Source organism: Brienomyrus brachyistius, chromosome 25 (assembly GCF_023856365.1).
Source record: "Brienomyrus brachyistius isolate T26 chromosome 25, BBRACH_0.4, whole genome shotgun sequence".
Taxonomy (NCBI): domain Eukaryota; kingdom Metazoa; phylum Chordata; class Actinopteri; order Osteoglossiformes; family Mormyridae; genus Brienomyrus; species Brienomyrus brachyistius.
In genome coordinates this window covers 8326065-8338743 of record NC_064557.1, presented here as the reverse complement: position 1 = coordinate 8338743, position 12679 = coordinate 8326065, and the positions used below count along the sequence as shown (strand labels likewise).

The 12679-nt window shown below is 49.1% G+C and overlaps 1 protein-coding gene across 1 annotated transcript in view; it reads right to left on the bottom strand.

Moving 5' to 3' along the window:
* Positions 1-12679, bottom strand: part of LOC125720364 (G protein-coupled receptor kinase 6-like) — a 49596-nt gene that overhangs the window by 18552 nt on the left and 18365 nt on the right. The window contains 4 exon segments of the mRNA XM_048995688.1: positions 9-109; positions 455-532; positions 1414-1526; positions 8432-8527. Of these exon segments, the coding sequence (XP_048851645.1) occupies positions 9-109; positions 455-532; positions 1414-1526; positions 8432-8527 (388 nt within the window).

Below are 12679 nucleotides of genomic sequence, written 5' to 3'. Positions count from 1 at the left end.
AGGCTTACCTGGCACACTCCTTGAACAGCTCCTTGCAGGGACTCCTCTCCAGCTTCTCTCTGCACTCCGCTACGACTTCCTGAGGTATTTCTGGTAAATGTGCTGCAGACTTAAAAAAAAAAAAAAAGAAAAGCACAAAACGAGAAGACAAACAAAGGGCCTAATTAATCCTATTATGACACACAGCTGGCAGGAGACCTGGGAGTTGAAGGAGGCCAGCGTTTCAGGTCAGCTCGACCCTCCCACTCCGATACATGGGCAGACCTAGTGAACTCATTTCCTCAGCGTCAAACACCACCGTTCGCACGCTTTAAGTTGACCTGAGAGGTAAGAATAATAAATAAATATATGAGAGTAAGCTTTCTCTAGCGTGGTTGGCTGTATAAATAAGACTGGGAGTCACGGTCGGGGTGGGGGGGGTAATTAAAAAAGGCCACCTCGCTTGAATATTTACCCCGTTATTGAAGTACGTGTCTAAGACATTCAAGCCACAGTCTCTCCTCTTCTCATCCGGCGCCAGCTCATATTCAGCCTGTAGGGGGCAGAAACTGTGCGTTAGTGCCCCCGAAAACACCCCCCATCCTCTTGGCGGACGTCGCCGTCCAGCCAGACCCCTGGCAGAGAGGCACTGAGGGAGATGCAGGTCCCCTGTTTTCCTGCGCTCTCTGGTGCCCCCTGCCTGCGGTGCGGCGGTGCGTCGGTGCGCCCCCCCCCCCCCCCCCAGTCCCCCCTCCCCAGAGTGTCTCTGGGAGACACAAGAGGAAGAAGGAGAAAAGAAGTCCGAGGCACAGCATGGAGGTCGGTGTGGAGATGTTACAGTCTAATGAATGTGGTCCAGGGCAAATTCACAGGGGGACGATGACAATGGTGAGATCCAGACGTAGCGGGCTGGACGCGGGGAAGTCGACCCGAGCCCAGCCAGGAAATACATAATTGGGCGGGACAGCATCCCCCTCCCCAGGGAAACCCCCCCCCCCAGCCAGCAGCTAAGCATGAGGGGACCGTGTGCAAATCAACATTTATAGGGCATAATACCTCACATGTGGCTTGCTAATTTTCGACTACATTGTTGAGCAGGAATTTCTAGTGGTAGCAGCGCTTTTGCATAATTTTCATGACAAAATAGTGTTTTGCAGCTCGGTTGTTAGACCAGCTGCCCAGCGCCAAACCCCAGCGACGAGGCCACGTGCGTTTGTGTAGCAGGCCAGTCCACCCAACACAATCCCGCCCCACACTACAGGACAAACTGGGCGTCTGTATGGACCTAGCCTTACGGAATGAACCCAGTCTAAGCATGAGGGGCAGGGGTGAGGCAGAGAGTCCCCCACACACACACACACATCTCCACCCCCCCACCCCCCACAGATCTCAGCACAGGAAATGGCGCACCAGAGCCAATGGAAAAGAACTGACCACAGCATCCAGGAACTCGATGCAGCGCTTCAGCTCCGGCCGCGTGTCGCAGAACTGACGGAATAGCAGGCGTCCGATAGGCTGCCTCTCACACAGGCTGGAGTAGTCCCTTTCTGAGAGAGACAGAGAGAGAGTGAGACATTTCAAGGCAGTCTCTTTCTGAGAAAGAAATCTGTCAGGGTGGTCCCTGTCTGAGAGAGAGACCTATCAGGGTGGTCCTTGTCTGAGAGAGAGCGAGAGAGAGCGGTATCACAGCAGTCCATTTCTGAGAGAGAGACCTATCAGGGTGGTCCCTGTCTGAGAGAGAGACCTATCAGGGTAGTCCCTGTCTGAGAGAGAGACCTATCAGGGTAGTCCCTGTCTGAGAGAGAGACATACAAGGGTACTCCCTTTCTGAGAGAGAGAGAGAGAGAGAGCGAGAAAGAGGTATCACAGCAGTCTATTTCTGAGAGAGAGACCTATCAGGGTAGTCCCTGTCTGAGAGAGAGACCTATCAGGGTAGTCCCTGTCTGAGAGAGAGACAAGCTGGACCATTCCATTTTTGTAAGATAGGTACATACTATAGCAGACATTCTTAAGGGAATCAATAGATTAATTGAGCTTTCTACAAAAATGTAATGTTTTTTTTCCAAAGTTAAATTTAAACTGCAAAAAGTCCTAGTCCTTATATTACTAATGTACTACTACACACTGAACAGAATAATACACATTTAATCAACAACAACAGGAACATTAAATGAGCCATTAAATGAATAAATGAGCAATAAATGCCAGTGAAATGGTAAAAAAAAAAACTACAAAATTTGTTGAGTGACTATTTTAATAGTGCAATCCCAGCTTATTAAACAGGAAACTCAGCAATGTTAACCTCAAACATTGTTCCTTGAGCTTATCGCCTTAACAAACACTTATTTTGGATCGGTAAGTGACGAAATGGTGGTTTACTTGTTTGTTTGTCTGACATGTGGGCCTCATCCAGTAGCTGACAGCTCAAAAGAATTTCCAGGGAGCACTCTGCCAAAACCTAAACTATTGTCTGACTTTCCAAGACACCAAAGCTTTGTGGGAAATTAACAATGTTAGAAGACCCCCCCCCCAACTTCTAACACAAATACATTTTATTTATTTAACAGATGCATTTATTGCTAGACTTTATTCCCCAAACACTTAGCCAGTGTCAGACAATCCCTGGAACACTTGTACTTCAAGGGCCTTTGCTCAAGGACCCAAAGAGTGATGTCACTGTCAACCATGAGATTTGAACTGGCAACCTTATGTTTGCTGGCATAAGGGCCAAACCCATTCAGCCACACCCCCTCCCCAAAACTGCATTGCTTTTCTCATCCCTGGAGTGTGACATGAGGAATCACAGCATTAAAACCCATCCACCAGATCTCCTTCTAAGCTACCCATGTCATGAACAGTTTGATGATGCAATTTTACTGCACTCTGCACTGTATGGGAATGGCGATGTATTTAAATGTTGCCATGTCATAGCACGCCTAACCTGACCAGAAACTGAACCAAACAAGTTTAAGAATTGCCTCCCCCCCTGGTCTTGGAGGACAAGTCTACCGGCTTTCAAAGAGGCCAGTGAACCCCACCAGCCTTGAGGAAGCTCAGCGGAGAAGCTGACCTATTAACTGGGGCACCAGAATCGCTCTGGCACTGTAAACCTACCGACGAGAGGAACAGAACTACCAGCCGGAATCTGATTCAGAACCGTTAGCGGAAAGTATGCGCGCATGTACGAGGAATTCGCCGCGGCATGCCGGTGCGGTTACAATAATAAAATGACAACACTAAACAAGTGTACGATAATGAGAAATTTGAGTTATACAAGGTTAAAGCTGCGCAAAAGAGAAATTAAAACAAAACAACAGAGAATGAAATAAACAATAAGGCCAAACAGAACCTGCACGTACAAATGGGTGAATTACTGGGTGAATTAGTGTGGCTGTTCCATGGACCGTGGTAATGAGCTTGATTGTGAGGTGCTGGTCTTGCTGGTCTTTTGCCAAAAGGGCGTATAGATTGGCTGAGGCAGATGGGATCAGCCATGATTTTTCTTATAGCCCAGACTACTAATATCGAACAGTTCATCTCAAGACTGTTCATTCATTAACGAGGGATCCATCGAAATACATCTGCCCCTCCACGCCATGTGTAGCCTCGAACGCCCAATGTCCACGATAACTGAAATACTTTCGTTGAGCTTTAGCGAAAATTTCACGTTAAGAGGGGTCGTGATACTATTACCCGGTTGAGAACAAGGCGGCCTCGTAATGCCACCCAGAAGAGGGCGCTACATTTACCTTTTAAACATACTTCTGTGATGGAAAATACCAGCATTCCAGAGACAAAAATTATCTATATTTATATATAGCCGCGAATGCTGCTGAGGTTGTAGCGGAGAGTGGATTAGGGGTGATATCACCAGTGCTGGGGCCACGCCAGGCTTCATCACATCAGGGACACAATAATAGCCCATCTAAGCACATTACGGTATAAATATTTTAGCTTAATAGCTGCATATCTGCAGTGCGTGACTACTTCTGAGAATTACCCCTCCTTATACAAAGCTTATATAACGGAATCTGGGGGGAGGGGGCAACAGCAGAGCGGGGAACAGGTGTGACGTGACCTCGGTCTCAATCCCGAGGGGGGGGGGCCGGCCGGAAATGGAGGGAAGGGCTGGCTGCCAGGAAGGACAGCAGGTTGTGACGTTGTCGTCCGTGACGCGATCGCACCCTCGGGTGTGGCCAGAAGGTGGCAAAAAAAAAAATAAAAAATAGAAAAAGAGGCGACAGATGACACTCTCGCCCCAGTCATCACAGCAAAGCCCCCCCACCACAACTGCAATTCAGTTCCCCGGCCAGTAAGGGGCGCCATACTGGGATCTCTGCAAAACACAGAAAGCTCGAGGATCGTGGGCATCTGAATTAAAAAAATGTGAAGATTAAGAAACGGAATACCTGACCGATAGCGCAAATTTTTGGAGACGCAGGGCTAACGCCATCCCATCAAGAGGTGACCAAGGCGGGACGGCCAGGCCAGAAGCCTCGCAGCTTTGTCCCTGTGTCCCTAGCTCACATCACACACCAAGAACGAGGTCACAGCTATTACAAGGTTTTAATGAGGCTCTCGGCTGAGCATCTCAGAGACCACAACAGTCACCTGCAACACCTGACCACATTATGAACGGTCAGACTTTCTGAACTTCAATGACGTTGTTTTTGATTTAGAGGTATCGTCGCCAAAGCTAGGAGACGGCTTCTCCGTCCTGGGGGCTTCCGGGCTTCTGACTGTGCCAGCCCATCAAGCATCCACACGCCACTCGACCCGTACAGGACGACGACCTTCTGAGCAGTTCGCCCTGGAAAACATAACCCTTCGAGTTCTAGAGGCCTTGAGGCTCAAGGCTAGATTATCCTTAGAGACAAAAATTCCGTCAAAATGCAGCAACTTGTATCCGAGTAGAACAGAACCTGAAAAGTTCTTCAAAAAATCTATCCATCCATCCATCCATCCATCCATCCATCCATCTGCGTTCGTTAGCTTATCTATCGATCCGAAAATCGACATTAAACCAAATTCACTGCTCAGAAGAACATAATGTCACGGTGACCAACACAGGATTTGTGTTTTAAATAAAGTGTTTGTTGACAGAACCGGAGTGAAGATTTCTGCCAGATTCCAAAAAACAAGCAGTGGGTAAAACGACTAGTCTGTGTACCAGCCCGTCCCACCCATGAGGACTGAAAGGAAAACTGCAGAATTCCTGCTAGTAGCGATGAGAAATACATACATGCATGTCGGACCTTTATCTTCAGGACTTAAACACACAAGTATAAATCCCAGCCAGTCTGACCCATCAGGGGCATGAAAACTCTCATAATTGTCATTCCAGGCTTTAAAGCTCAGCCTGAACAAAATAAAAATCCCAAATCTTACTCTCAACAGCAATAATTCCTGTTTATTACTAGCTGTCTGGGGACAGGGGTTAAGCTGAAACTGAAATCATCTATGATACGGGGGACGGTGGACTTTATTCTGAAACCTGCCCCAGCTTTTCCAGATCTGGAAAAGCGTTTGAATGGATTCCTCCACACGGGTGCAGATGGAGGATGTGACATGAACTATGACCTTCCAAAAGTAGGCCTGAGCAACCCTCCCCCCCCCCCCCCGACCTCCCCCACTGCATAAAAAAAATCATCCTTCAAAGTACCAGGCAAACCCTCACAAGCATCTTAAGAAAATAATAGCAGGTACAGACTGTCCTCCAAACAGGGGGGGGGGGCGAGGGTCTGGATCTGAATGTGGTGCCAGAATGTGGATCGTTCCCTGTGTGTAACCACCCCTGCCCCCAACCCACCTAAGATGAGCAGGTCCGGACAAAGACCCTTCCTGTTCCTGAACGAGGGCGCCCCCCTGGAGATCAGGAGGAGCGACAGGGTGCATGCGTCTCGTGCCCGGAGCCAAGTGCCGCACTCCAAGACAAACATCATTTCCGAGATGGTTTCCTGCCGAGATTTCCCTGGACGTGTTTTCATTTTGACCCTCCCAACCCCCCACCCCCCAGCGTTCTCGAAATCTGTCCTGAGGAATAGAGCCCAAGGAGCTCCTGAAGGGGGGCACACTGCCAGCGGCTGGCATCCACCCTGCTGGTAACGTCCTGCGCCTCCGATTTCTAGGAAATGTTCTCAAACCAGCCATGGGCGAGTACAGCAAGTAGCGGGTGAGTTGGGGCACTTGCATGCCGTAACGGGAGACTACATTGTCTGATGGGTCTTGCGCGCTTAAATGTACTCTTTCCAGAAAACATTTGTGTGTTTGGTTTGGGGGAAAATATACTACTGAGGTCAGAAACCCAGCTGAAAGCCGATTGGTCCGCAGAGTGCCCCCTCCCCCCTGTCACTCACCAATTCAAAACATTTCAATGCAAATGATAAGGTTGGCCATCCTGTATGAATTACGCCCCCTCTTTCTGCCGCCCATGTCCTTATGGCACGTACCTAACATCCTGGGGTAAGGAAAACCATCTCCCAGTCATGGGTCCCCAGATTGACCCCCAGAGTGCCCCCCTCCCTTGTCACTCACAGATTCAAAACATATCATTGGTTAATGATAAGGTTGGTCCCTGTTATGCCCCCCCAAATTAAAAAAATCCTAGAATCATCCCTATGTGGCCCTCGGTACCTGACTCCCCAGGTCTGTGAGCAACCATCGATTATAAAAACTTACTCCCTCTGGTAAATGAAATAAAAAGGCCCACGACCAGAAAGCAGAACAGAAAAATCACTTGTTCCTGTTTTGAAGGGGATTCGATCCAGTGTTTAAAATTGGAAGATAGGGTTGCAGGCTTATTTAATGCAGGACTAACGTTGTCTGAGAGGTTTGAGAGTGTTGCGATGATGTCAGCAGCCCATTTATAATACGCAGTCCTCATTCTGCAACCTGATTGGTGGGGCATTTTTCTGTCATTTGTAGATACGGTAATTTGGATTTTCTTCACGGATGTGAAGTCTGCCAGTAGTAGGAGGAATGCGGCAGATCATCTGCTCTTGCTGACACAGTCGGCATGGGCACAGCTGCTGGGGGTGAATAGGGCTACCCAGTGCCAGGAGACCCCCCCCCCCCCAAAGAGGGTCACAGAGGACAACCCAGGTCAGCTCAGCCGCCCGCCCCTCCCCCCCCCCCACTCAAGGAGGGGGGAAGCCCAGGGGAGGCAAGGAGAACCGGTCCAGAAAGCATCTCCCCTGCAGGTCATCAGGAGCATCGATATGCCCACCGTGCCTTAAACCACATCAACTCCATTGCATTCTCTTGTATGCTGCACCTAAGTCTTGCAGAAGATTCAGTAGTGTTTTGCTAAAAATGCTTTTAGAAAATAATGAGCAGCACGGTAACGTCGAGTAACTTAAGTAGCTCCGTCTGGGAGAGTCACGGAATCTAAGCGAGGGCATCTGAGGACACCAGCTGTAAAATAAGTCAATAATTTATCACCTATAAAACATATTAAGTGGAGCCTAACGGTACGTTGACACCGCGGGCGGTGGGAGCATTAGCAGTCGCTCTGGCCGTCCTGCCCGTAATGCTAGCGAACGATGGGGATTATCTCTGATGCTCTCCGACAAGGTTGTTCAGAATGGGGCAAAGCAAACGAATGTGTAGCTTATCTTTGCAGCGACTGCCAATACGGTATCATTTGTCCATGAACACTGACAAACACTGACGGTAACGATACCAACGGCTGACATTGTTTTGCAGGCTATGCCGGCAAAATTTGCATGGGATTTCCATACTCTTTTCACAAAAATATATTATGCACTTCACAAACTCACCTCTAACACCTATCATTTCAGACACCTTGGTCTATGCAAACAGGGACACGTCATAAACAACTGGGAACTCCGCTACGGCAATGATCAGTTTTACGGAATGTCATCGGATATAAACCCTGAGACAGAATACGTCTGGACAAAGCATTTTTGGCCTGTCAGACACCGCATTTCCCAACTTCGTCCCTACAACACGAAACCAGATTGAATCCTGAGAGCAGCACTAATCTGATGTTAGCATCTCTTCATTCCGATTGGCTGCCTCCAATCCGCATCATAGCTCATTACCATAATGTCAACCCGGCTTCAAACATCGTTTTGATGCTCTCGCCGCCCCCCAAACCGCGACGCATCTCGCCACTCCTTGCCTCCAGGTGACGCACCTTCCCATAGACAAACGGCTCATGGCGTGAATGTTCCTTTAGCCTTCTCTGGCATGATAAATGCCCAGCCAAGGCCCCCTCCTCCAGGAGGAAAAGCAGCGAGAGGTCGCGACCTTTCACCTCTGAATCAGGTACAGCCTTTAGAGCTGTAAGTACAAAGAGGCCTGATTGATCACTGCTGGCCCTCCTGATCTCAGATCAGAGGAGAGGTTTGCCACAATCAGGGACTAGTTTGTCTGTGACTCAGGACGTGCATTGGACTGTTCCCTGTCCCCCCACAGGTCCTCTACCCACCAATGGTCATTCTCAGCTCCTCACACTCGCTGATGTGCGGTAGCTTCAGCATCTCTTTCCATTTCTTGCTCCGGCCGTTTCTCTTCCCGCCCCCACCTGCAGGCAAAGTGGGGAATGGAGAGAGAGAGACAGAGACAGGGGGAGAGAGAGACGGGGGGAGAGAGAGACAGGGGGAGAAAAACAAGGGGTCAGACAGTCCCACCAGTGGACACGCTAAAAAACTCAGGGAGGCCGACCCTCCTATTAAAGCTCAATTAGACACCACAAGAATTCCTCTCCGCCCCCAAACCCCCCCCCCCCCCCCCCCCCAACTGGTGGACCATCCTCCATGACAGGCAAGGTACAGCCTGCATGCCCCAAGCTGGGGAAACTGGCTCCTCCCACGCTACCTGTTCCTATGTTCATCCACTCAGTCTGTTCACATGTGCTTGAAATGGCGTGACTCTTCTTCATCGGTAACACCAAACTGACGTCGTGGGCCGATAACGGGTAAAAACGTCCGACACATCACTCACACCTGGGCAAGAAAGCTCAGGTCCTGTCCTGTTAACAATAATAATGGCACCTAACCACTTCCTGCAGGACATTTCTTTTAAACTACAATTCCCATCAGCGTAACCAACAGCTGCCCTCAGTGAGGAATGAGCCGTATCATTTAATGAAAAGACCCCAGGAATACGTCCCTGCTGACGTTGCCGAGAGCCGTCCGTGATTCTGACAGGGACACAGTGGGCCCAGGAGATGTGAAGTATTTGTCCAGAGAGCCCCAGGCAAACGTTTTCTGTGTTCTATCAACGCTGTGCACCGAGATTTTGAAGTTATGGTGCCAAGGAAAGCCTCAGCACAAACGGTTAACAGACGGAAAAACAATGCAGCTACTCCCACCCTCCCCTCCCTCGGAGCTGCATCAGAAAACAACAGTCCAGCTGCACAGCTGCACGAATCTTGCGTCAATCAGCGACATACCACTTGCCGTTTACATGGAGACCACAATGTAAACAAAGGCTCAAACGCCTGACCAGAAGTTTCTAGAAAAAAAAATGCACGATCAGCTTTTTTTCCCACCAAACTCAAAATGCTTGAAAATCATCGATATGAGTGGCTGAACATGTGCTTGACGCAAAAATCCTGCTTGTGCCCTAAAACTCATACACCCCCTCTGTATCCCCCCTTCTGATGCACGAATGCGCGTTCCTGAATGTTCCGCTCTGGGGTGGGAATGGCAACAGTGGCCTTTGCTAAAGCCTTTCACGCTCTGGCTTGGCCTTACACTCCAGAACACATCACTGGCGGCTTCTGCTTGTTTACACGTAACACGCCAACAGGGGACGACACCGAAGACCGTCGGCTTCCCCCAACAGCCCTTAAACAAGCATGCTGTACGGTTTCCGTCCAACTATCCAGCCTTTCATCCCGTACAGGGTTGGGGGGTGGGGGGGTTCTGGATCCAATCCCAGGAAACACAGGGTGACAGGCAGGGGACACCCAGAATGCGATGTCTGAATGCGACGTCAATCGTATGTGGATTTCTCCTCTCTCTATAATAAACATATGAGGAAGTGCTATGAAAACCTTTTCTAAAGGTCTTTAAACGGTCTGGAAAAGCCTACCCTGTTGTTTGTAATGGGGAAGAGCTTGCGTGAAACGTTATATATATACAGACACAGAAGAACTTCTCCTTAATTTGATCCTTCGGGGGTTATGGTACGCAAACAGCACACCCACCCCCAGTTTTAGAATTCCTTTAAATCCTAAGACATTCCAGGCAGGAAACACACAGAGGTGTGCAACTTGGGACGTCACTGAACAAAGACGGAACCAGGACCGGTAGTCAGTCATGTGGTGATGCACATCTATCTTTCAAAGCTCTTTCCATGTCACCACACTGGCATCCCGACACAGAAGTGTCCCCAATAGGTTACAGAAGCGACCCCAGGCTAACGGGAGCGACGAAGGTCTCTGAAGCTCTAGCAGGTCAGCAGGTCAGAAGTACAGCCTTTGAGATGCAGTGGCACAGAGTTGACCTTTGACCCCCCCCCTGCTGACACAACCGGTGCGAGTCTGCGGTCGCAAATCAGATACACAAAAGCTATTTGCTTTGGCTTATGCTGACAATTGGGACGTTCACGGTAAACAGGGATGAACCACAGCCGTACAGGCGTCAAACTCCAGGGCTCGAAAAGAGCAGAACCACTTCGATGCTGAGACCAGCTTTGGCACATAGCTCTGAGTCTTAGGACAAAGGAACCAGGTGGATGTCAAGATATTCAACCCGAAGACAAACTGAAACAAAGCGTGTCAGCATGCTATCGCAGTGCTAATGCGAGGTTTCAAGCCTGATAGTTATGAAAGGGCTATCACGGCGTCACGGGCATGTTTACCCAGCATGCCCTTGGGCATCAACTGTAAACTCGAAATTATCCAAGTTTGATGTGACTCTAATTTTTGGCTCCAGGGTAGGAATGCATGCAAAGCCCGAGCGCCCAAAGTTAGGATGTGCTCCCTCACGTGTAGAGAGCTGACCTCCGGTATCGCATTATCAGCAGCGGGGCTACAGTCTCTGGCCAGCTAAGATGAGATGACATCTCAAGAGCTTACAGCAGAAGTGAGTCCAGCTGGCTTCAGTGACATGAGGCACATGTGGGACAATATGACTTGTCTGCACCATTCTGATGTCACTGATCTTCAGTCATGATCATCATGACCAACATCCAGCAGCAATCAGCCACCCAGTAGTAAGATGTACAGTGACTTGTTTCTAATCCGACGTTTCTGAAGCAATTCTGATTCCTGCCAAACATGCGCAACTTGCAGAATGCTATTGGGCACAAGCAGACATCACTGTGAACATGACAGCCAGAGGTAAGCGAAGCATATCCGGCAATGCACCCCTGGATTACCACCGGCCTGCCGGCACGCTTACAAAGCGCCCAAACAGGAGTGTCTGCGACTGTTCACCCCCCCCGTCAACACTTTCTTCCTACGAAGGTTCAATCATGGGTTCGGTCACTGGATTTGCATTTCACTCTCCCACCCCCTAGAGATTCCAGGCTCTGGTGCCTGAGTGGAATTATGGCCTATAGCTACACAGAGAAAAGAATGACGATGGTAGATAGTAAGAGTTTAAAAGGACACCCAGGTCATCTCCATACAGAGGAATTTGGTATTTTTGATTATAAAATCACGTACACTTAAAACACTCAGTGAAACACCAAAATGACATCTCAGTGGTCTCCTGTCTCCCTTAAATGTGTCAGACAGAAGAGTAGTGTGCTAATAAAAAGAAAATGAAAAAAAAACACCTCAGGATAACAAAAACTCTCTTATTGAAACCACCCCATCAATACTCTTTGAACTAAAAACTCAGTATTTTCATGGTTCTTCAAAGATTCACTCGACATATCAGACACTTTTGGCTACAAAGATACAAAGGTGAGAATTATAGATCAGGGCTCACGGTCAGATCACGGCCCTGGGAGGCCCCTGTTTTTTGGGAGCCCCCTTGTCATGGGGTGGGTGGGTCGGTGGGGGAACATAGAGGTGTCGTGAACATATGTACAGGGTTTGGATACTGGGAGGCCTAATGGTGAACTCTTATTGTATGTGGAAAGGGCCCCAGGGGTCGTGATGGTCGGCTTGTGACGCATGTGCCAGGGACCCTCATGGTGAACCTCCAGAGCTGGAAAGTTCAGGTCCAGAAAGTACAAATCCAGACCAAGGTTTTGTTCCAACCAATAAGTTGAGTATAAACTGTCCCAGTGACCGAGTCCTCAGCTGGTTGGTTGAAACAAAATCTTGGTCTGGATTTTTTATTTATGGACCTGGAATCTCTGCTCACCTCCAGCCCGAGGCTCCGGGATACTGCCCCCACTGGCCTGGTCTCTTATTCAGGTCTCTTATCCCTTACAACAGTCAGGTTATGGACCCCGCTCAAGAGCCCAACGGTGACGTACTGCTCTGCTGGCGGTATTTGAACGCACAGTCTTGAAGACGCGAACACAGACCCCCAACCTACTGAGCTACATAACATATGGCCACCTTTAGTGACGTCAACGTCAACCCAGTTCAGCTTGATGGACCCATTTCCCGCCTGCTGGATCTGGAGGTTTGACTTAATTGGCCCCTGTGAGGTAGGACTTCCTACAATGAGCAACAACCATAATTAGCAGATAGTATGACAGAAGGGACATTGCTAGTGAGGAACCACACAATGCTGATGGCCCAGAGTCACAAAAGAACCCTGAAAAA